Source organism: Chelonoidis abingdonii, chromosome 23 (assembly GCF_003597395.2).
Source record: "Chelonoidis abingdonii isolate Lonesome George chromosome 23, CheloAbing_2.0, whole genome shotgun sequence".
In the NCBI taxonomy this organism is placed as follows: domain Eukaryota; kingdom Metazoa; phylum Chordata; order Testudines; family Testudinidae; genus Chelonoidis; species Chelonoidis abingdonii.
In genome coordinates this window covers 20,025,934-20,048,399 of record NC_133791.1, presented here as the reverse complement: position 1 = coordinate 20,048,399, position 22,466 = coordinate 20,025,934, and the positions used below count along the sequence as shown (strand labels likewise).

General features: G+C 44.7%; 1 protein-coding gene across 2 annotated transcripts in view; it reads left to right on the top strand.

Annotated features, from left to right (window-relative positions):
• CDC42 (cell division cycle 42) overlaps positions 1 to 17,862 on the top strand; it is a 50,163-nt gene extending 32,301 nt beyond the window's left edge. Inside the window, exons 4-6 of one of the 2 annotated variants that reach the window (XM_032767881.2) lie at positions 7,648 to 7,757; positions 7,872 to 8,069; positions 16,416 to 17,862. In XM_032767881.2, coding sequence (XP_032623772.1) covers positions 7,648 to 7,757; positions 7,872 to 8,069; positions 16,416 to 16,505 — 398 coding nt within the window. In that variant the 3' untranslated portion in view covers positions 16,506 to 17,862. Of the gene's footprint in view, positions 1 to 7,647; positions 7,758 to 7,871; positions 8,070 to 14,893; positions 15,743 to 16,415 lie in introns of those variants that run through there. The other variant, XM_032767882.2, reaches the window with a different exon arrangement.
• Positions 17,863 to 22,466: the final 4,604 nt, after the last annotated feature.

Here is a 22,466-nt window from a genome sequence, read left to right as displayed (position 1 = left end):
GAGGCAGTTCCATATTAGAACTGATTTGCTGAGGATGCATTCATAGTTGCAGCACAGACAAGCAGCAATCTAGAGATAAACAGGTGATGTTGCATTCTAAATCTGTGAATCCAGTACTTTTCCACATTTAACTGTTTTTTTAAAATCCTTCTTTAAATCTGCACAGCACTTTCAAAAGACGAGCCTAGGAGCTTAAATTTGTAACTTCGTTAGACACTAAAATAATGATTTTAATAAAGGCACTGGATTTATGTGTTGTTACAGCCATCTGTAACCCATTAAACCCTCCTTTTTTGTCCTATGATTAAAAGTGTGTTAACAGGCCACCTCACCTTAAATGTTCTCTTAGTTTAGCATAGGTAGTTAGAACATATTCTATCTGTTCAACTTTATATTTAGCTGTGAAACTCTGAGCACCTTTCCCAGTCCTGAGGAAGAGCTCTGAGTAGCCTGGAACTTGTCTGTCTCACCAACAGAAGTTGGTCCATTAAAAGATCTTCCCTCACCCACCTTGTCTTTCTAAAAAGAAAAAGCAGAGATGTTGATCACTTAGGGTTAAGTACCAAACTACTGAGTTGGGCAAAATCTAACTGTGCCCGGCAGAGAGGGAGGAACCATCTCATAGCCTTGAAGAGCCTTTTGGCATCCCTTTAGATCACATCATCATGCAGGGCCCTCCTTGAGTCCTCTTAAGGCATTTAAAGTGGTGCTGTCATAGGATTTGGATCCTTCATAATCCGAACTACTCCCCCTTAAATCTGTATTTTCTTTAACAACACTATTATCAAATAGTCTCCATCTCTGCTTTGCTTTTATCTTTAATTGATAAGGCCTTTATTCTGTGATGTGCATCTGATATTAAAACATTTTCTCACCACTCTGACTTCATTTTTTGTATAATTTCTGTAACTTTATTTTTTGCTTAGGCTTTTTACATGGGAGCAATGTGCATTGGTGGCACAAGGCTTTTTAATGAATGAAGATGGCTTCCAGCATGCTGTTATCAAATTTTAAGCACCTCTTGTGTGTGGACTCTGTTGTAGGTAGAATTTGCAGAACTGTACAATCAAGAATAAAGTATTCTAGAGTTTGAAATACTTACGATTTGAAACTTAGTTATTTCTTCTTCGAGTGCTTGCTCATATCCATTCCAGTTAGGTGTGCGCGCGCTGCGTGCATGTTCTTCGGATTTTTACCCTAGCAACACTCGGTGGGTCGGCTGGGTGCCCCCTGGAGTGGTGCCGGATATATACCCCTGCTGACCCAACCGCCCCTCAGTTCCTTCTTACCGCCTGTGTCGGTCATTGGGACAGTGGAGTGCGGTTTTACTGACCTCCACCTCCCTAGCTACTCGTAGTTCTCTAGTTATTTTGTTGTGTATATAGTTCAAAGTTATATAGTTCTAGTTAGTTAATTTTTATTATTAATAGTTAGTGTATAGTTAGGAGGGGCTCAGAGATTAGCCCCTTCCCCGCACCTGGTGCCGGGGCCCATGCCCGGTTCACTGGGTTTCAAACCGTGCTCGGCCTGTCATAAACCGATGCCAACAGGAGATCCATATGACTCCTGCCTTAAGTGCCTCGGGGAATCTCACCTGACAGACAAGTGTCGCATTTGCAAGGCTTTTAAGCCAAGAACAAAAAAGGAGCGAGACTTTCGGCTAAAGCAGCTCCTCATGGAGGCGGTTCTTACCCCTCTGCCTTCGGCACTGAGCGCTGGTCAGTCGGCGGGCAGAAGCACCTCCTCGGCACCGGACCGCGCCAGTACTGTCAAGGCCTCTTGGCACCGGCCGTTGCCGGCACCGAAGTTGACTTGGCACTGCTCCCTCTCCCCGAGGTCGAGAGCACCTAAGACTCCTGTTGCTTCCGTGGCACCTGCACCGCGGCCAGAGAGCTCGTCTAAGTCGGATCGCCCGGCACCGACACCTACCGCGGCACCTACGATGTCGGCACCGTTGATTCCGGTCCCACAAGGGCCGTCGAGTCCGGTGCCTGTGAGCTCCCCGGCGCAAGCCGTGGCTGAGCTTACTATTCCATCCACGCCGGAGACATTCTCAACGGCGAGGGATCTGATTGCCATGACAGAGTCGACGCTGCCTCAACCCCCGGCACTGCCGGTGCGGGTAATACAGTCTATAGGCAAGTCTGCCTTGATAAGACCATCCTCTGTCGGCACAGCAGAGTGGCACCGTTCACGATCACGGTCCCGCAGACGTTCCAGGTCCCGTCGGCGCTCCCGCTCCCGACGCCGCTCGCAGTCCCAGTACTGTTCTCCTCGGTACCAGTCACACTCGCGGCACCGGTTGGCATCCCGTTCGCTGGCCCGCTACTCTCGGCTCCGTTCCAGCTCCTGGGACCACTCCAGGCACCGTGACACTCGTGGCCGCTCCCGACATCGAGCCTCGAGATCTCAGTCGACCTCCTGGCACCGCTCCGATCGCAGGTCCTGATCTCGTTCCCGGTACTGGTATACCTCCCAGTACCGGTCCCTGGTGCCGAGTAGAGCAAGGTCCACTAGAGACAGAGACTCTGCCCAGGGCTTTTTGGCACCTCCATGGCCATCCAGACACGCATCAGTGTCGTCCCATGCGGGCAGCTCTTATGCTCAGGACCGCGATTCTGATGTGCCCACCAGAGTCCTCCAAGAGGCCCAGGACCAAGGACCCCATCAGTGGTCTTTCTGGACACCTTGGGCGTACCACCAGGCTCAAGGCATACCAGTAGTTCCGTCCCGCTCTGTCTCATCAGAACACTGAGTGCCAGAGGCGACGGTTAGCTGTCCCCCTCCGACTGCTGCGGAGGAAGCCCCAGTTCACCCACCGGACTCCCAGGTTCCACTGGAGCAGGAGGTCACCCAAGAGCAACGGGCCACACAGGACCTGCTCGTCGCCGGCATCTCCTCTTCCTCTTCTCCAGATGAGGCAATGGCAGGAACATCCTCCTAGGACCCTCCTCCAATCGACCTGAGAGCCCATCAGGACCTCCTAAGGAGGGTAGCACTCAATATGAACCTCCAGGTAGAGGAGGTCCTGGAGGCAGACGACCTGGTAGTGGACATTCTATTGGCAGATGCCCCCACTAGAGTGGCACTACCGTTTATTTGGACCATCCAGGTGAATGCCGATACCATATGGCAGTCCCCAGCCTCTATCCCTCCTGCGGCCAGGGGAGTCGAGCGTAAATATATGGTGCCCTCTAAAGGGTATGAGGACTTGTATGACCATCCTTCTCCCTGCTCACTAGTCGTCCAGTCTGTTAATGAGAGGGAACACCATGGCCAGCAGGCACCAGCCCTGAAATCGAAGGAGGCTAGGCGAATGGACCTACTCTGCCGCAAGATGTACTCGGCAGGGGCCCTACAGCTCCGGGTGGCAAATCAACAAACCTTGCTTAGCCACTATAATTATAACACCTGGGTGGCGGTGGGTAAGTTTACGGAGCGTCTCCCTCAAGACTCTCGCCAAGAGTTCGCTGCCTTCTTGGAGGAAGGGAAAAAGGGGGCCAGAACTTCCCTCCAGGCCTTGTTGGATGCAGCAGACTTAGCAGCCAGGACTCTGGCCTTGGGTGTTGCCATGAGGTGCATCTCATGGCGTCAGGTGTCAAACCTCCCACCTTAGCTGCAGTATACCATTCAGGACTTGCCATTTGATGGTAAAGCCCTCTTCTTGGAACAGACTGACCTCAGGCTGCAAAGCCTGAAGGACAACGGGTCATAATGCGCTCTCTCGGCATGCATACGCCGGTGACGCAACACAGGCCTTTCCGTCCCCAGCCTCACCGCCCATACTCTGTGCCTAGACAAAGACAGGACTTTGGCAGGCGGCGCGGCTGAGGTGGTCGCAGACGACCGTCAGGACCCCAAGGGGGCCAAAATCAAGGTCCTTCGAAACCACCACCGGGACCAAAGACGAATTTTTGAAGGTGCGCCCGAGGGTGGCGTACCAGTTACAGGCCAGGATCCCTCTCTCTTCTCCAGCCGTCGCTCCTACTTCCTCCCGGCGTGGTCCCAGTTAACTTCAGATAGCTGGGTCCTATGCACGGAGTATGGGTACCACCTCCAATTTATTTCAGCCTCACCCTCCAACCCAGTCCCACTGCAGGGACCCCTCTCACGAGCAATTCCTCTTACAAGAGGTGCAGACACTCCTCACCATAGGAGCTATAGAGGAGGTACTGATGGATGAAAGGGGCAAGAGGTTTTACTCCCGTTATTTCCTAATCCCCAAGTCGAAGGGAGGTCTCAGACCTATCCTAGACCTGCGAGGACTCAACCAGTTTATGATAAAGTTGAAGTTCCGCATGGTATCCCTGGGGACCATTATCCCGTCCTTGGATCCTGGAGACTGGTATGTCGCCCTCGATATGAAGGACGCGTACTTTCACACGCCGTCTTTCCTCCGCACAGGAGATACCTCCGCTTTGTAGCCAACCGTCAGCACTTCCAGTTTACGGTCCTGCCGTTTGGCCTTTCTGCAGCCCCAAGGGTATTTACAAAGTGTATGGCCGTAGTCGCCGCCTACCTCCACCAACGTCGGATACACGTTTTTCCGTATCTGGACGATTGGCTCATCTGAGGGGCCTCCGAGACACAAGTCACTCAGCATGTGGGCATCGTCGAGGACCTATTCACACACCTAGGCCCGATGATCAATATAGAAAAATCCACTTTGGTTCCCACGCAGAGGTTAGACTTCATAGGAGCTGTCCTGGACTCCAGCCTAGCCAGAGCCTGCTTACCACAGCCACGGTTTCAGGCGATGGCAGCAATCATCCGAGGTCTACGGAATTTCCTGACGACCTCGGCTCGCACTTATTTCAGTCTCCTGGGTCACATGGCTGCCTGCCCGTTTGTAACCAAACACGCCAGGCTCCGCCTCCATCCTTTGTGAGTTTGGCTCAACTCAGTATACCGCCCGGGCAGGGACCCAATAGACACGATAGTCGCCATTCCCCCGAGCACCCTAGTCTCCCTAGAATGGTGGCTAACTCCCTCCCTGGTGTGTGCAGGGATGCCGTTCCATCCGCCCCAACCCTCAATGTCCCTGACGACGGACACGTCATCTCTTGGCTGGGGTGCTCACCTCGGTCACCTTCATACTCAAGGCCTTTGGTCATCTCAGGAGCTGGCATTACACATAAATGTCCGAGAACTGAGAGCAGTCCTCCTGGCATACCAGGCGTTCCGGCAGCAGTTGCGAGGCCGTTGTGTCTCAGTGTTTACAGACAAAACCAACAGCCATGTACTACATAAATAAACAGGGAGGGACACAGTCCTCCCCCCTCTGTCAGGAGACCATCCAACTCTGGGACTTTTGCATAGCCCACTCGATAGATCTAGTAGCGTCTTTTCTCCCAGTCGTTCGGAACACTCTGGCGGATCGACTCAGCAGGTCTTTCCTGTCTCACGAGTGGTCGATCCGCCCGGACATTATTCATTCTGTTTTCCAGAAGTGGGGATTTCTCCACATAGACCTATTCGCTTACCTATTCCCAGGAAATGCCAGATGTTGTGCTCCTTCCAAGGTCTCGCCCCAGGATCGATCTCTGACGCTTTCCGGCTGCCATGGAAGAGCCAGCTCCTTTATGCCTTCCCACTGTTCCCGCTGGTTCACAAGGTCCTGCTGAAACTCTGCAGGGACAGAGCGCACATCATCATGATCGCTCCAGCGTGGCGCAGGCAGCACTGGTACACCACGTTGCTCGACCTGTCCATAGCCAACCCAATTGCCCTGCCACTCCACCCAGACCTCATAACTCAGGACCACGGCAGGCTTCGCCACCCGGGCCTGCAGGCTCTTCACCTCACGGCATGGCTGCTGCGTAGCAAAACCAGTCAGAGTTACGTTGCTCTGAATCAGTACGACAAGTTCTCCTGGGTAGCAGGAAGCCTTCCACCCGGTCAATGTATCTGGCCAAGTGGAAGCGTTTCTCCTGCTGGTGCGAAACGCTTAATCTTACTCTCACGGAGGTCTCGATCCCCTCTATTTTGGACTATCTCTGGTCTCTCAAACAGCAGGGCCTAGCAATGTCATCACTGAGGGTACACTTGGCAGCCATCTCTATCTTCCACCTAGGCAAAGGTGGTGGTTCCGTGTTCTCACACCCTATGGTTTCGAGGTTCCTCAAGGGCTTGGAGCGCTTATACCCTCAAGTGCGCTGCCCAGCCCTGACCTGGGACCTCAACCTGGTTTTAACCAGACTTATGTCTCCCCCATTCGAGCCGTTAGCAACCTGCTCGCTACTATACCTGTCTTGGAAGACAGCTTTCCTCGTAGCCATTACATCGGCCAGATGAGTCTCCAAGCTTAGGGCTCTTACGGTGGATCCGCCGTACACTGTATTCCACAAGGACAAGGTGCAGTTGTGACCACACTTGGCATTCCTCCCTAAGGTGGTTTTGGCCTTTCATGTTAACCAGGACATCTTTCTCCCAGTCTTCTTCCCGAAGCCACACTCAACGCGACGGGAGCAACAGTTGCACTCCCTGGATGTCCGGAGAGTGCTCGCATTTTATATTGAGCGGACAAAACCATTTCGTAAAATGCCCCAACTCTTTGTTGTGGTAGCAGACTGAATGAAAGACTTACCTGTTTCCTCTCAGAGGATCTCATCTTGGGTGTCGACGTGCATCCGCACTTGTTATGATTTGGCTCATATTTCCCCAAGCCACATCACCGCGCATTCTACCAGAGCTCAGGCTTCATCTGCTGCTTTCCTGGCTCATATACCTATCCAGGAGATATGTCGCACAGCTTCCTCGTCCTCAGTCCACACCTTTGCTTCGCATTATGCTCTGGTTCAACAGTCCAGAGATGATGCAGCCTTTGGCTCGGCAGTTTTGCATTCTGCCACATCTCACTCCAACACCACTGCCTAGGTAAGGGTTGGGAATCACCTAACTGGAATGGATATGAGCAAGCACTCAAAGAAGAAAAGACGGTTACTCACCTTTGTAACTGTTATTGTTTGAGATGTGTTGCTCATATCCATTCTAAACCTGCCCTCCTTCCCCACTGTCGGAATAGCCGGCAAGAAGGAACTGAGGGGCGGTTGGGTCGGCAGGGGTATATATCCGGCGCCATGGCGGCGCCACTCCAGGGGGCGCCTAGCCAACCCACTAAGTGTTGCTAGGGTAAAAATCTTCCGATCAACGTGCATGCAGCGCTCGCACACACCCAACTGGAATGGATATGAGCAACACATCTCGAAGAACAACAGTTACAAAGGTGAGTAACCGTCTTATATGGAGATTCTCTTTTTTTGTAAATATTGTGTTTACATCACTCCAAGGGCAGAGTTAAGATAGTTTTGATGAGTTATTTCCTTTTGAGTGTGGTGATGTGCTGTGTTGAACTGGGTGTGAAGACTCTGCTTTCTATAAATTGTTGGTTTTGGTTGCCATGTAACATATTTGACATAACTAGATTTCTGCCCTGTTATGTGGTAGTGGGCGGTAGTATTATCTAATGTGTAAGGTTAAGCAAAATGTCTCTTTGTATTCCAATAAAAAAAAAAAAAAAAAAAAAAAAAAAAAAAATTGGATGTGCAACATCCTATAAACATTTGTAATCTGACTAAAAAAGAATCCTTCTCTAGGAGAGACTTCTGAAGGATCCCCTTCTAATGCTCCTGTTTTTCTTTTTTCTAGGACAGGAAGATTATGACAGATTACGACCTCTCAGCTATCCACAGACAGATGTGTTTCTGGTTTGTTTTTCAGTGGTCTCTCCCTCTTCATTTGAAAATGTGAAAGAAAAGGTTTGTCAGATATCTTTCTATCCAAAACTGGAGCTGTAGCAATGCTTTAGGCAGTGTCGTTTGAAATTGCCTCAAGAGCTTTAATAGTAACAAGACATTCTTTGTCTCCTTTAGTGGGTACCTGAAATTACTCACCATTGTCCAAAAACCCCTTTCCTGCTTGTTGGGACCCAAATTGATCTCAGAGATGACCCCTCAACAATTGAGAAGCTTGCCAAGAACAAGCAGAAGCCCATAACTCCAGAGACTGCTGAAAAACTGGCCCGGGACCTGAAGGCTGTCAAATATGTAGAGTGTTCTGCGCTCACACAGGTGAGAATCGTCCACTAAACTTCTTTCGTGGTTGTGTTCACTACTCATTTTTTTTCTCCTTCACAGCTGTGGAGTACAGCTAAATAGGGCATGTTAAAAGGTGAGAGTGCTCTTTCTGCTGGTATGGATGCAAAATGGCTGAGCGGAAAGGAAGTTTCTGTGGAATGAGGGATTAGAAGTGGCACGAAGAGAATCCTAGCATTGAGCACAGTCTAATTAGAGGGGAATGGGGATTGTGTAATTAGAGGAGGGATCTCATGCCTGGGTTTGTTCTGTGTTGGAGGAACTGCAGTGTAGTGTTAATTATTTAAAGAGTACATTTAAAGAAGAAGCTGTGATCTGGATGGTCTGTGGGTTAGGACACAAGATGAAGTTTATCACTGGGGAAAGCAGAGACTTTGCCAAGGTCAGTTTTATTCCCTTTAAAGAAGGTTAAATTACCCCTCCCTTTCCCCCGCCCCCCAGTCTAATAACCGTATAGCAGTCTTGAGAGTCTTTCCCTTCCTGTGGAGCCTATGGTGAGCTGCATTTCTTATGTCTGCCTCCCACCAGAAGCCTAATGTGACTCAAGAGTTGCCATTTCATGGTTAGTCGAAGACATTACCCCATCCACAGAAATGGAGATAAACAGTGGCAGCTATTTTATAAAAAAAAATAAACTCCAACATGTTTAACTTTAAAGTCAGTGGTGATTTAAGGCCAACAAAATTGGAAATCCTGTGGAGGTCCTAGAGAGTAATCAGCTTCTTTAGGTAATTACACAGACCCTAGTAATTTAAAATCCTGGCATATCTGCTCTTAATCACATAATTACGTTAAAATAATACTAATAGCTGAAAATTGAGAGTTGGCTTCATATGTCCCTGCCTTACATGCATGGGGGACTGTAGAAAGATATGAGATACAAAATGGCACGCTTTTCTCAATTCCATGCATTGTCTTGGCCCAATATCTGGAGTATAAAGCCTTACCTCAGTTTCCTGTATTCTGTAAATCTTGCCTTAACTCCAATTTGTTGTTCATAGATTCCAAGGTCAGAAGGGAACATTATGATCATCTAATCCGACCTTCTGTATAACGCAAGTCATAAACACCCTCAAAATAGTTCCTAGAGCAGATCTTTGAGGAAAACAACCAACCTTTATTTAAAAAGTCAGTGATGGAGAATCCACCTTTTGATTCTTTGTAAATTGTTCCAGTGTTTTTAATTACCCTCACTGGAAAAAAATTATGCCTTAATTGTCTAGCTTCAACTTCCAGCCTTTGGATCATGTTATACCTTTTTCTGCTAAATTGAAGAGCCCATTATTAAACATTTGTTCCCTATGTAGGTGCTTACAGACTGTAAGCAAGGCACCCCTTAACCTTCTCTTTGTTTAAGCTAAGTAGATAGACTCAGAGCTCAATCACTGTCAGGCATGTTTTCTAATCCTTTAATCATTTTCATGGCACTTGTCTGAACTCTCTCCAATTTATCAACATCCTCCTTGAATTATAGGCACCAAAACTGAGCACTGTATTCCAGCAGCAGTTGTTCCAGTGCCAAATACAGAGGTAAAATAATCTCTGTGCTCCTACTCAAGATTCCCCAATTTATGCATCTGAGGATCATGTTAGTTCTTGGTCACAGTGTCACATTGGCAGTTCCATGTTCAGCTGATTATTCACCACAAGCCCCAGTCACTGTTTTCCCAGGAAGATTTTCTGCTTGCTGATTTTAAATTGATTTAAATCTGTGATTTGAATAATTCCATCCTGTTTATAACTGTCCACATGCTGTAAACCAAGTTCTAGTGCATTCTTGCTGAGCAGTGTGTCCAGGGACTTGTTGTTACCCATGGCAATGAAATTAGAGGCAACTACCCTGGTAATCCATGTCATGGACTTCAATTCTTTTACTTACATTTTGCAGGCTTTGAGCAAGTGCAAGATAAAATCATTTTGTTTTAAATTACATGTAGCACTGACAATTGTTGGAGTAAGAACTGAGTCAGTCAGTATCAGAAATTCAACATCCATCAATTCTGTTACTTCCAGATATTAAAATAGAAACTACATACTCAAAATTTTGCAGAAGGAGAAATTTCCATATTTCCTGGGGCCCTTTCTTGCTTTCCATGTATTCTAGAAATGGTAGTTCAATTTGTAAGTAACTAATTCTGTCTCAGACCATCTGGAAGCTTTTTTCCTCAAGGGCTCTGTCCTCTTCCAAAATTCTACTAATGCACATCTTGATGCTCTCTGAAAATGAGAGCAAACAGGTCTTTACTTGGGAGACCCAAATCCATGCACAGTGGATCCATTGGTAATCTTACTGCTATCCAATATGAGTTTTTTAAAATTTGTGACCTGTATGAAGCAGTGATGGCTAATCATAGAATATCAGGGTTGGAAGGGACCTCAGGAGGTCACCTAGTCCAACCCCCTGCTCAAAGCAGGACCAATCCCCAACTAAATCATCTCAGCCAGGGCTTTGTCAAGCCTGACCTTAAACCTCTAAGGAAGGAGATTCTACCACCTCCCTAGGTAACCCATTCCAGTGCTTCACCACCCTCCTAGTGAAAACGTTTTTCCTAATAGCCAACCTAAACCTCCCCACTGCAAGTTGAGACCATTACTCCTTGTTCTGTCATCTGCCATCACTGAGAACAGTCTAGATCCATAGAGCATAGAGTACTGGGCTGGAAGATCTGAGTTCTGTTCCTGGCTCTGTTAGTGGCCTGCTGGGTGATGGTGGGCAAATCTTGTTTCCCCCCATCATTAAAATAAGGAGAATGTGATTGACCTCTTGTAAAGCACTTTGAGATCTATGGATAAGAAGCGCTATATAAGAGCGAGATGGTGATATTGTGTTATGACATTCCCGTCAATGGATAAAGATGCCTTTCGTGCCTCCCCTAGTGTCCATGGATTGCTGCTCTACTATCTACTCCTTTAATATTAAATAGACTAATTAGTGTTTTTTTTCACCAGGGCTTTGGGAAAAGGGGATGGATAAATATCTCTTAAATATAACTACTCCCCTGTGTTCTAATACCTTGTTCACCAAAATTACTGTTGGTGGTTAGCTGGAGTAAACAAACTGTTTACTTTTGGTCTTTTGTATGACCCAAATACACTTTTGTTATGCATCTCTAAACTTGACCAAGAATTCTTAATGGAATAAATTGCAGATTCACCAATTTTTTCTTCTCTTCTCCATCTTTTTAATCCCCTGTTCTTTTTAATTTGCCCAGCCCCATCTCTCTTCCCTATTCTTCTTAATTTGCTATTGTATCTTTATTTTTTGTTCTGTTTTTTTCTTTAACTAAATCAGCCACAGCCACTGAACAAAAATTTACACACTGGAAGCCTGCAGTGGGAAACTAAAGTTCCTAGTTAGTTTCCACCTGCTGATCTATTATTGTATGTAATCTAAATGTAGAAGGAACCCGACTTTCCCTGAGTAGGATTAGTCTTTCTTTCCTTCAAAGGAAACTCATCAAATCAGACATCAGAGAATGGACTAAAATTGTACAGTCCTTGTTGGTTTCCCTTTGCAATGGATTCTATATGTAAAGTGCTTCTCCGCTGCTGGCAGTGTCATGGCTAGTGACGAATGATTGGGAAATCTGGTAGAGTTGCTTCCATGTGGCAGACAGAGACAATGCTTCATGGATGGTATTTAGTCTTTTGAGGGGAAAAACAAGTTTCAAGCTCTAGTGTTTCCATCAAAATAATAGCGACTCATAGGCAGATAAGTTCTGGGACTTTGATGTGAAGATAAACATGCACCTATCCGGTCGGTACACACCTTGTGTTGGCTGGATGAGTCTGTGTTGTTGTACAGCATTGGAGATTCAGTAGCAGAGTTTGTCATATAGGAGGTACAGGGTCAATTCATGGGTGTTTCTCTTGATTTGAGGAAGGGTAATCTTGTGTTTAATACTGTTCCTAGTTCTGCTAACAGACTCCCTTTGGTAAGCCAGTGCCTCAGTCTATCTGTAAAAAGTGTGTAATACTTCCTTACGTCATAAGAGAGTTGTGAGCTGCTTGGATACTACAGTTCTATGTTGCTGAAAAACCTATAATTTTTTTTAAAGCATGTCTTAAAGTAGGTGTTAGTGACTATGAAGAGGGTACTTAACCTGCTTTTGGTCTGTTATCTCCTCAATATATCACTTTTTTGCAGCCTGATCTTTAAACTGTCCTAGATGTATTGAGCACTGAAAGGCTCTATTTATTCTAGACCATGGAGAGGTTTGAATTTTTCTTTTTTTTTCTTTTTCTTTTTTAAAACTGCTCTCCTTCCTTTCTCCCTGCTAAGTCAGACTTCAGCATTGTTAACTGACCATTTTGACACATCCATATTCAGCTTGAGTCATGTTTTGAATAAGGATTTCAAGCACAACTCTTAATGGACTACATTTTTTCTCCATGTCAAGGACCCCTTGATTTGAAGTCTGTTTTCAAAATAGTTCTGTATCTGCCCTGGTGACGTTGGTCATTTGCCTTTCAATTTTTTCCCCCCTCCTCTGGTTGGTGCTTTTGAAAGATCCATAGAAATAAAAGGAGAAACACGCTTCCTTTCTAGGAGAAATGAAAATGGATTTTACACAAAATGTTTGACATATTTATGAAATGTAGAGAAGAAACATTATCTTTTTCCAGTTATATTTCAGTTGTAATAATCTTAGATGTTACCTGTAACAATAATAGGCTCTAACATCAGTTAGAGATGATTTTTTTCCCCCAAAAAGGTGACTTTCTCCTTTAATGGATTCTAAGGTCTTTCTCTGCTAGATTGAAGAGCCCATTATTACATATTTGTTCCCCGGGTAGGTACTTGCAGACAATCAAGTCATCCCTTAACCTTCTCTTTGCTAAGCTAACTAGATTGAGCTCCTTGAGTCTATCGTAGTAAGGCATATTTTCTAATCCTTTAATCATTTTTGTAGCTCTTTTCTGCACCCTCTTGATCAACGTCTCTCTTGGATTGTGGGCACCAGAACTGGACAAAACATTCTATCAGCAGTCGCACCAATGACAAAATAAAACAGAGATAAAATAACCTCTCTGCTCCTACTCAGGATAACCCTGGATGCATGAACAGGGGTGCATTAGCTCTTTTGGACACAGAGTGGGAGCTTATGTTGGGCTGATTATCCACCACGCCCCCCAGATTTTTTTCAGAGTCACTGCTGCCCATATAGTTTCCTATCTTGTGAGTATAGCCTCTATTCTTTTTTTCCTAGATGCATACACTTGCATTTTGCTTGTGCCCATTTTATGAAGTGATTCATATCAGTCTGAATCAGTGACCAGTCCTCTTCATTATTTACTGCTTCCCCAGTTTTTGTATCCTCTGCAAGCTCTAAAGCACAACTAGATATATTCCCGTAAACACATGTCTAAAAATGTACACTAAAGCTTTTCCTAAAAACAGTATTCAAACCTGAGTGCTTTTCCTATTCAAATCAGTGGGGGAGAAACGCTTTTGATCTTGGGTGACTGAATATCCTCCCTATGCACAGATGGTAGTCTCTGAGGAATGAGTTTTACCTTTGTTTTCCTTTTTCTTACTTTGTAAACCTCTTTCTCTGAATTTTTGCAGGTCAAACTCATGACAGTAAAGCTAGGCAAGTCCAGTTAGTATAAACTGAGCAAGGTTTCTCTTCTGGTGCCCACGTTTAACTTTTTAGAGTTGTATGGCAGTGAGAATATATTGTAGAATTCCTGTTTCTGTAGAGCTAATGCAGTGGTTCTCAAACTGTGGGTCAGGAGCCCATTTTAATGGGGTCACCAGGGCCAGCATTAGATTTGCTGGGGCCCAGGCTGAAGCTGAAGCACCTCCCTCCTTTCTCACTCCCGCAGTCATGTAGTAGTTTCGTTGTCAGAAGGGGGTCACAGTGCAATGAAGTTTGAGAACCGCTGAGCTCTAATGCATGCTTTGTGCTCAGGTGTAATCCTTGCAGACTGCTTAAAGCTTTTGACTGCTTGCTTGATGTTGGATTCCATAGTGTCAAAGAACCATTCCAACTCTAACACCATTTTTCGGTCTCCCTGTAACTTGAGTGGTTATAATACTTGCTTTAGTAACAGTATAGCTGACTAACTGGAATATACCATTTCTGTAGTTGGCTCTCTAAATGTCAAAATAATAGCACTGATAAGGCATTGCCTTATGTTAAATTACTGAGCCTTTACATTGGAAGAGTGGTTTACCAGGCACAAGTCCTGCTTCCATCCCAGTGTGCACATGCCCGCAGTCTGTGTGTTGGAAATCTTCAGTTATTCAGGGGCTGAATTCACATAGCAATCCAGTAATTTGAAGGTACCACTTAAAACTAACTGCTTCTGCAGTAAGTGGGGAACAGCAGCACAAGTTTGAAACGTCACATACCTAAAATAACGTATCTAATATGGATAGGAAAGATATGTATGTACCTGACCTTCCATCACAGCCACATGGGACAAGGTACTTTTGTATCACATTTGTTTGTATGTAAAACTCATTGGAAATGTTCAATCTAATAGTTCAGATAGGTGGCAGCGAAGATTCTGTTAAGATTCTAGTATTCTCGCTAACCTCTATGTTTGTCCTTATGGGTGTATGTGTTTCATCCAGTTGTTGGCTTTCTGAACACATCTGTCTCGTTAGTTTGATCTCCTGATCATCTAAATGGTGAATTATTTTCCCCAGGATCTACTTTGTTACAACAAAGTAAATCTGCTTGCTGCTTCTGTGAATTCAGCCCAACTTATCCTGAATGCTCTTTATCTGCCTGTTTTTCTCTAATCCTCTAACCTGGCTGCTGTTTTTTCTCCTCCCCTCTGTCTTGTAGAGAGGTCTGAAGAATGTGTTTGATGAGGCTATCCTAGCTGCCCTCGAGCCTCCGGAAACTCAGCCCAAAAGGAAGTGCTGTATATTCTAAACTGTTTTCTCCTTCCCCTCTTGCTGCTGCTTCTTCTGTCCCACTACTGTAGAAACTTGATTAAAAATGAATAAAACCATCCTGATTGAAAGCTTCCGTGTCTCTGCTTAACATCTTAGAGCAACCTCTGTATTAGCTTTTGGACTGAAAACAACGTATAGAGTTCTTTAGTAAAACATTTGTCACTGTGGAACATGAACTGGACTCCTTTAACTCTCTGCTGCTTGGGTTGCAGATGTGGATAGCTTTACAATTTAGGTTATTGGGGAAAGGGCCTGGGTGTGTCATGTAAAAACAGAACAACGACAAAAAAACCCTAATCAAGAAGGAATAAAGACATGTTTTATCTTCCTGAGCTCCAACTGGAAAAAAATGCACACTTCATTTTCTGCTTGAGTCTATTGTTAACTGTATTTGCATGATAAACACACATGAAAGTGACCTGCAAGTAATGGTGTAATGTGAAGGATTTTCTGGTTCTCCTTTGTGCAGTGAGACTTTCTGTTGCTATTGCTTTGGCTGTCTGTGCTGTAGTGGAGTATTTGTCAGTCCTCAGGGGAAGGAAATATCAATGTATCTGCTACTGCTTTACAAAGGTGTTAAATTCTTGCTTTCACTAACACCAGTAGACCGCTTCATTTTAATAACTGATTCTTAAAGCTTGTTAATGTAACATGTAAAGTTTGCCTTTTAATTTCATGCTTCTGATTTTTGTCTTAAGGGGAAAAACTTCAATTGTAGTTACCTTAAATTTTGGAATTAAAAAGTGCAGTTGTTTGTATAAATGACTGATGAAGCTTTTATTTCTGTTTGCATTCACTGGCTTCAATTTAACATTTATACAATGTTATAGTACCCATTTTGTAATTCTCTCATTTGAATTCTGGTACGGATACCATGCACAGCTTCTGAATTCTATCTGGCTGCTGCTAAACATTTGGTGTGAGGAACAGAAGCTTGATTGAAATATACTGGACTGCGATCCATCTTTGCATGCTTGCCTCCTGTATAACACAGGTGTCATTGCAACATGTTCTGGAATCATTACTGTTCTGTATTCCAGATTCAGCTGTTTCATCTGAATGCAGTACTTTCTGCTTTGTCATTAGCATGTGAAATTTGTTACCAGCAAACTAATCATAAAACTGCCATTGATTGAGGCAGTTACTTCTGTATTTGTTTTACTTCTTATGAAATACACTGGTCTGCAGAAAATGGTTTCAAAGGACTACTGTACTATTCTGAATATCAGATACTCTTCTAAAGAACTGCTCAGTACAGCAACACAATTTGGACAAAGCAAAATGACTTTCTGGAAATTGTAGATCTCAATGCTTTATCTCAATGGTTTAATTCTGCCTTGGTTTTATTTTTGTTTTTTATAACAACCCAGAAAATGAGACCGCCCCTTTCTCTCTTTGCCCCTTTTCAGAAAGGCCTAAAGAATGTATTTGACGAGGCGATATTGGCTGCCCTGGAGCCTCCGGAGCCGAAGAAGAGTCGCAGGTGTGTGCTGCTATGAGCGTCCCTCCACAGCCCCTCTGCAAAGCTGATGTTTGATGTCATACTAAAAGCAATGTTTAAATCAAACTAAAGATACAAATTTTAAAATTTGTTTTTGCAATAATGACAAATGCCCTGCACTCGCATCTCCCCCACACTCTCCTTGTGTGAGTTGAGAATGTTAGTGTTCATTCCCAATGCCCTTCCCAATTCAGTTACAGACTAGTTAATTTTGGGTAATTACGTATTATCAGAAAATACTGATCAGTACTAGTTTTTTTTATTTTGTTTACTGTTTCTAATTTTTGTTTAAAATCCAGGCATGCTTGTGATGACTTTCTCTGTAACAGACTAATTCTGGGCTGTGTTACTGAAATCTTGTCCCAAGTTGGCAAGACTCTGATTCATTGACCTTTTGGGGCTATATTCTGTAATCACCAGGCAGCCTGGGTATGAGCATGTTTGTGTCTCGGTTTTGAGGACTGAAATTAAGATGTCCCCAGCTGGTACTCCTTCTCTAAAAGTTGCCTTGTTATCTCTCTCCCTCACTTTTCTCTGAGCAGGTCAGAAATTTTACCCTTTCCTTTTAAGTTATGAAACCTTTGAAATGGGAGGTGAATTGTTCCTTTCTCTGTGGATGCACCATCAACTCGTATTTAAGAAAATTAGTTTATTATTGGCAGTGGAGGTGAGGAATGGGTCACTTTTTTCCCCTCAAATGACATTACAGGCTTTCATCAAATGTGAAGAAATAACTGCACATTTTTAAGCACACCCAGCTTATAGCTGGTTTTTAAAAAGGAAAAAACAAGCAAAAACCCAAAACCCACATGCTCCTCTCAATCACTGAATTGCGTGGTACGGACAGGCTTACAAATTACCGATGTGATGTTGCTAGAACACTTCTAAAGATCCTGGGATGTATTAAGGTGAGTTGGGGAAGTGGTGCTGGTGAGTGCATATCCTACAGAACAGTTCAGCATCCTTTTAGGAGGAGTGGAAAAATAAACCTGCTTCAGTAGGAAAGAACTGCAGGGGAGGGATGTCTAGTGTTTGGTGTGGCACCATAGGGACCAGTTAGGGGAATCTCCTTTATCTGCATTGTTCATGTTAGTAACCCTAAAGCCTGTAAGATGGGTTCCAGTCTAATAAGGATCATGTATGAGATCTTTAGACTCCAGTGTTAATAGGGATTTTACCTAAACTATATTTTGGCTTGCAGATTCAAATTTTTTTAGTACATGGGGAATTCTTTCAGTCTTACCAAATTCCTAATTCTTGTAGACTCATTAATGTTGAACCAATGCTTTGTCATGTCTTAAGTTCTTTGTATATGCATTCTTTTCAGATGTATTAAACATAAAATATATTCACAAGCCCGCCTAAGGGTAATTTTTCCCCCTGACTTTCATTATGGTTCCTTAAGGACTTGCAAACACAGCTAACTTTTCTCCCTTGAGCGCTGATCTCCAGTTGTGAGCAGCTTTCATTCCATTCTTTACACCTAGTTCCAAATATTTATCCCTCCCATGCTCTCCTCCCTCGTTAATGGTCTCATTACTGTAATGCTCACAAAGTAATTCTTCCACATCAGAAAATTACTGCCATAGCATCAGGGTCTGTAAAGAGATGCATGCTGTTCTCTTAAACTTAGGGCTGTTGAGATTTCACCATTTAATATTTCACGTGTTCCAAAATCTTTAGTAAATGAAAAGATGACCTCTTCAGACTACTTTTTCTGGAGTGAGATGCGATGCTATTACAGAAACTCCATGTTGCTTTCTGCTTGTGCATAGATCTCAGGAAACCAAATATTGTGATGTTCCCCTCTCCAAACATCTATTTTGGTTTTGTTAGCAATTTCTCTCAGCTGTGGAGATCAATGAAGTCTTGCAGTGTGGAAGCATTATTTTGTATTAATGATTAAAACACGTTCCAAAGAGCTTTGTTGAAGATTACTTTTGTTTGAAGAAGTTGAATAGAATTGTACAAAAACCTACGTAACGTAACTTAAAATCCAGGTGGCTTCCAACTTTTAAGCTTTGCTGTTGGTGCTACCACTCAGCACTGCTTTTGTGGAGTTCAACTTCTCTGATAGCGTAGGAAGGCTTTGCTTCAAGATACGTTTGTCAATGCTGTTGAAATACTGGCTTTGACATCCAACAAAGGTTGGAGGCTGCAGGCTTCTGACAGCCTGTGGCAGGAACAAACAGGGACTTGTATTTCCCATGCTGTTCCTCAGACCTCAGAGCTGACCATGCTCCTGCAGAACATGCCAGTTTCACTGTTGAATTTAGATCACAGAGCTTGCTTAGTTAAAGGCAGGCACTAAAGTAGCAGTGCCCAAACTTTTCCTGTTGTGCTCCTCTCCCCCTGCTTACCAGTAATGGAATCTGTCTGCACAGCCAAGGCTTCCTCATTAGAGGAGCTTAGGCTGAAGGCAGAGCTGGGGGGGCAGAACTGGGGACAGGGGAGGAACTGGGGGCAGAGTGCAGCTGTGGCTGGGGGCAGAGCAGGGCTGGGTGGCACTCCTTCCCTGCCCTGTGGGTGTTAGCTTGTGCTCTGCCGTACGCTCACCAAATGTTCCTCTGCGCCCCCCTGGGGAGCACGCCCCGCAGTTTGGGGACCACTGCACTAAAATGACTTACTGAAACAGAGCCTGAAATGGAGGAGACACATCAATTTCCATTGTTCTTCCTGAAGTAGCTGTTTTACTCTATAAAGCTGTTGCTCTGGCTCATAAGCATCTCATTTTTCACCTGTGTACATCCTCATGGAGGAGCTGTGTATGCAGCTAGTTGGCTGGTCGGTCTCATTCAAGACCAGTAATGTCTCATTGTGTACCTCCTCCCTCTCAGAAAGGGATATGCCAGTCTTCTACCCAACCCCAGCAACTTAGCTAGGAAGAAAGGTCTGCAGTCAGAATTGGCTGAGTGCCTAACCTCTCTGGACGAGAATGCTGAAGGCATTTGATTCATGGAGAAACTTGTGGGTTTTTGAATGGACTGTCTTGAGTGAGCTGTTGGTAGGATGAATTATCTAAATTGCAAAACTAGCTTACAAATCTTGTGCAGAGGGCCTCTTTCCCCATTCTGCTCCCCCCAGTAGCTGAAGCAACATCTCCTACTATGTACCTCTAAGCATATTCCTGTTTTAGAAGGGGATGAGATCCTGGATAATGAAAACAGCTTAATCTGTGGCTTTGGTAACATAGCTACCACCTCTTTCTATTACTTAGCTGCAGTGGTGTGCTGCCTTGCCTTGTCACCCGGTTGTGCTACAGGTGCTTCTCTTAGCTCGGCACTACACTAAAAGGATGCTTGGACCATCTTCCCTTCCTCTGCTAGAGGACGGAAAACAATTGTTTTGCTTAAATGTAATGATCAGTTTTCTGTTTTGGAACCCATTTGTCCTAAAAATCTACAAGGCTACTGCTAGCAGCTGGCTCCCACTTCCAAAAAGTCTTTTTATACAAGTTGAATGTAGTGTGGTAATCTGTGGATTCTATTTGTCAGGCTGAGTGGTAGGAGGTGAGCTTAATAGAAGCATGTTTACTGCAGCGTGTTGCCTCCTTTGCTTATCCTTTAAATAGGAGAACAAATGGCTAGATCCCCAGCCCCTCCCTCTCTGACAACAAATATCCCCCTGTATGAGTGGTTTGTCATTAGGAAAGCAGAAGGAGAATAATTTTGTGGGAGCAGTTTATTAAAACACTACCAGCACTCTAATGTTCAAGACATTAGTACAGACTACTGGCTTGATCTCAATGGCCTTGAATTTGCCTGCTAGTGTCCTGGTCACAGGTTGTACCTGTATCAGTGCTTCCAGAAGCTGTGACTTTAGGCTGATTCTCGTATTATCTGTCCATTCAGAAAAGAGAGTGCACGCAGAGATTGGAAAGTATGCTCACAAGAGGTGGATTAGAGCATCCCCAAGAACTTTAGTCTGCCTAACAACATAGTTAAGAGCAGAGTCCTGGTTTCATATAAAGTAGGTGCCTGTTTCAAAGACGCTATATGGTACAGTTAACATACTCTAATTCAATAGTAATATCAGATGGGTAGGGGCTGGAGCTGAGGTGTGGAAAGAAATTCTGTTCCCTGCCCCACTTCCAGTGTTTCTTAGCAGAAAGATCCTGCCAGTGAACAGCTGATATTTCAACACTGTAATAAAAGGCAAAATAAGTGAGGTAACATTTTTATTCAACAGACTTTAGTTACTAGAAAATCTGATTTCCTTCCCCAGACCTGAAGGAGGGATCTATGTAGCTCAAAAGCTTGTACCTTCCACTACCAGCAGTTGTTCCTGTTGTTCTCTCACCTGTCTTGTCTTTCTCATGTTCTGGGACCAGCATGGGTATACCAATACTGCAGATATAATATAACTTTTAATTATTACTCCAGTGCTGTGAACAGTTCCCATTTCTCAAAAGTATTTTTTCTGTCTAGGTCAACACTAAAAATCTGGTGCCAGTACCAGTTCAGCTTTCCCCACTTTAGCAATATTAGGTGCTCAAATGTAGATGGGCCTCTGATCGTTTTTATACATGTCAGCTAGACCTGCTCTGAGCAAGGTTACATCAGTGTTAGCCAGGGAGCCTGCCTGCATGTCCCTATGGCACTAATATCAGCAGAGCAGAACTGCTGTGAGAAATGGTGGAAAAATTTTGGAAACTTCTGTGGGTGGAAAGGTCTCTAGCAGGCAATTTAGTAGTTGCAATGGAAAATCTTTAACCTAAGTATCAGGGCTAGAAGCAGAAATTTTGGTTTAATGAAAGCTCTGATTCTGCAAAAATAGATATGGTACCAGAGAAGTGTCATGCTGTACATCCCTCAGCCTGGTGCTCCGCAGTAATGGGAGTTGTAATCCTCTTTTAAAGAGGAGGTGAGGCCAACCCAAGCAACAGAAAGAAGTGCTTGATGGGCCATATCTTCTAACTAGTAAAACCAAGCCACTTAAGGAAGAAATTCCCTAGCAGGTTTACTTGTATTAATTTCATCCTTGTGGTAGAACAGCGTATATCCAAAGCTTTTTATTCTGAAAATAGTACATTTAAGTCCTAAGGAGCAATGTGCTAACTTTTTTTGGTAGCAGATACCCAGAGCAATGCTTATACTATCTTCCTGCTGTTAATAAGCAGCCTACCAGAGAAATCATTTATAGAGATTTTTCCCTACAACTTTACAAGGCTGTGTCCCAACTAACTCTGGGTCTGGAACACAGCTGCAGTTCAAGTGGAGAGAGGCTGTTAGTGGCTAGGCTGTGGAATTACTCTCTCTAAACCTAAGCTACTTCTAATCCTTGCCTAGTTGTAGGGAGTTGGCTCCAAATTCACCATACCTTTCAGCTTTGTGTCTTGGTCATTTTTTGCAAAGATGTATTGGTAAGAGTGAGGATCAGAGGTGAAAGTAAGCTGGTACAGTGTATTGGCAAGAGCCAGTACGCCATGCTGGACCAGACCGGCTGGTGAGTAAAAGGGGCTCGGGCTCCCTGCAGCGGTCGGAGCCCCAGGGTCTTTAAAGCACTACCCAAGCCCCGCTGCCGGAGCCCTGAGGTAGCAGCGGCAAGGCTCTCATGGTGATTTAAAGGGCCCTGAACTCCACTGTGGTGGTGGTGGGAGCCCTGGGGCTCCCAGCTGCCTCTGCAGCTGTGAGCTCCAGGGGTGATTTAAAGGCTCCGGGGCTCCCACCTGCAACCGGAGCCCTGGGGCATTTAAATCTTTGATTTTTTTTTTTTTTAAAGGGCCTGGGGAATTTAAAGGCCCTGCCTCTTTCAGTTGAGGCCATGACTCTTCTGGTTGAGGCCACACAGCATGCTCAGGACTCTGGAGTACCGGTAAGTCCATTAAGTTACTTTCACCCCTGGTAAGGGTGGAACAGGGCCATGTGTATATGCAACAGTGGGCTAGAGCAGGGCTTGTAAGACAGTTTTGGCATCATAGTATGGCACATTTGAGTGCTTTCTGAATCTGTTGTGAATT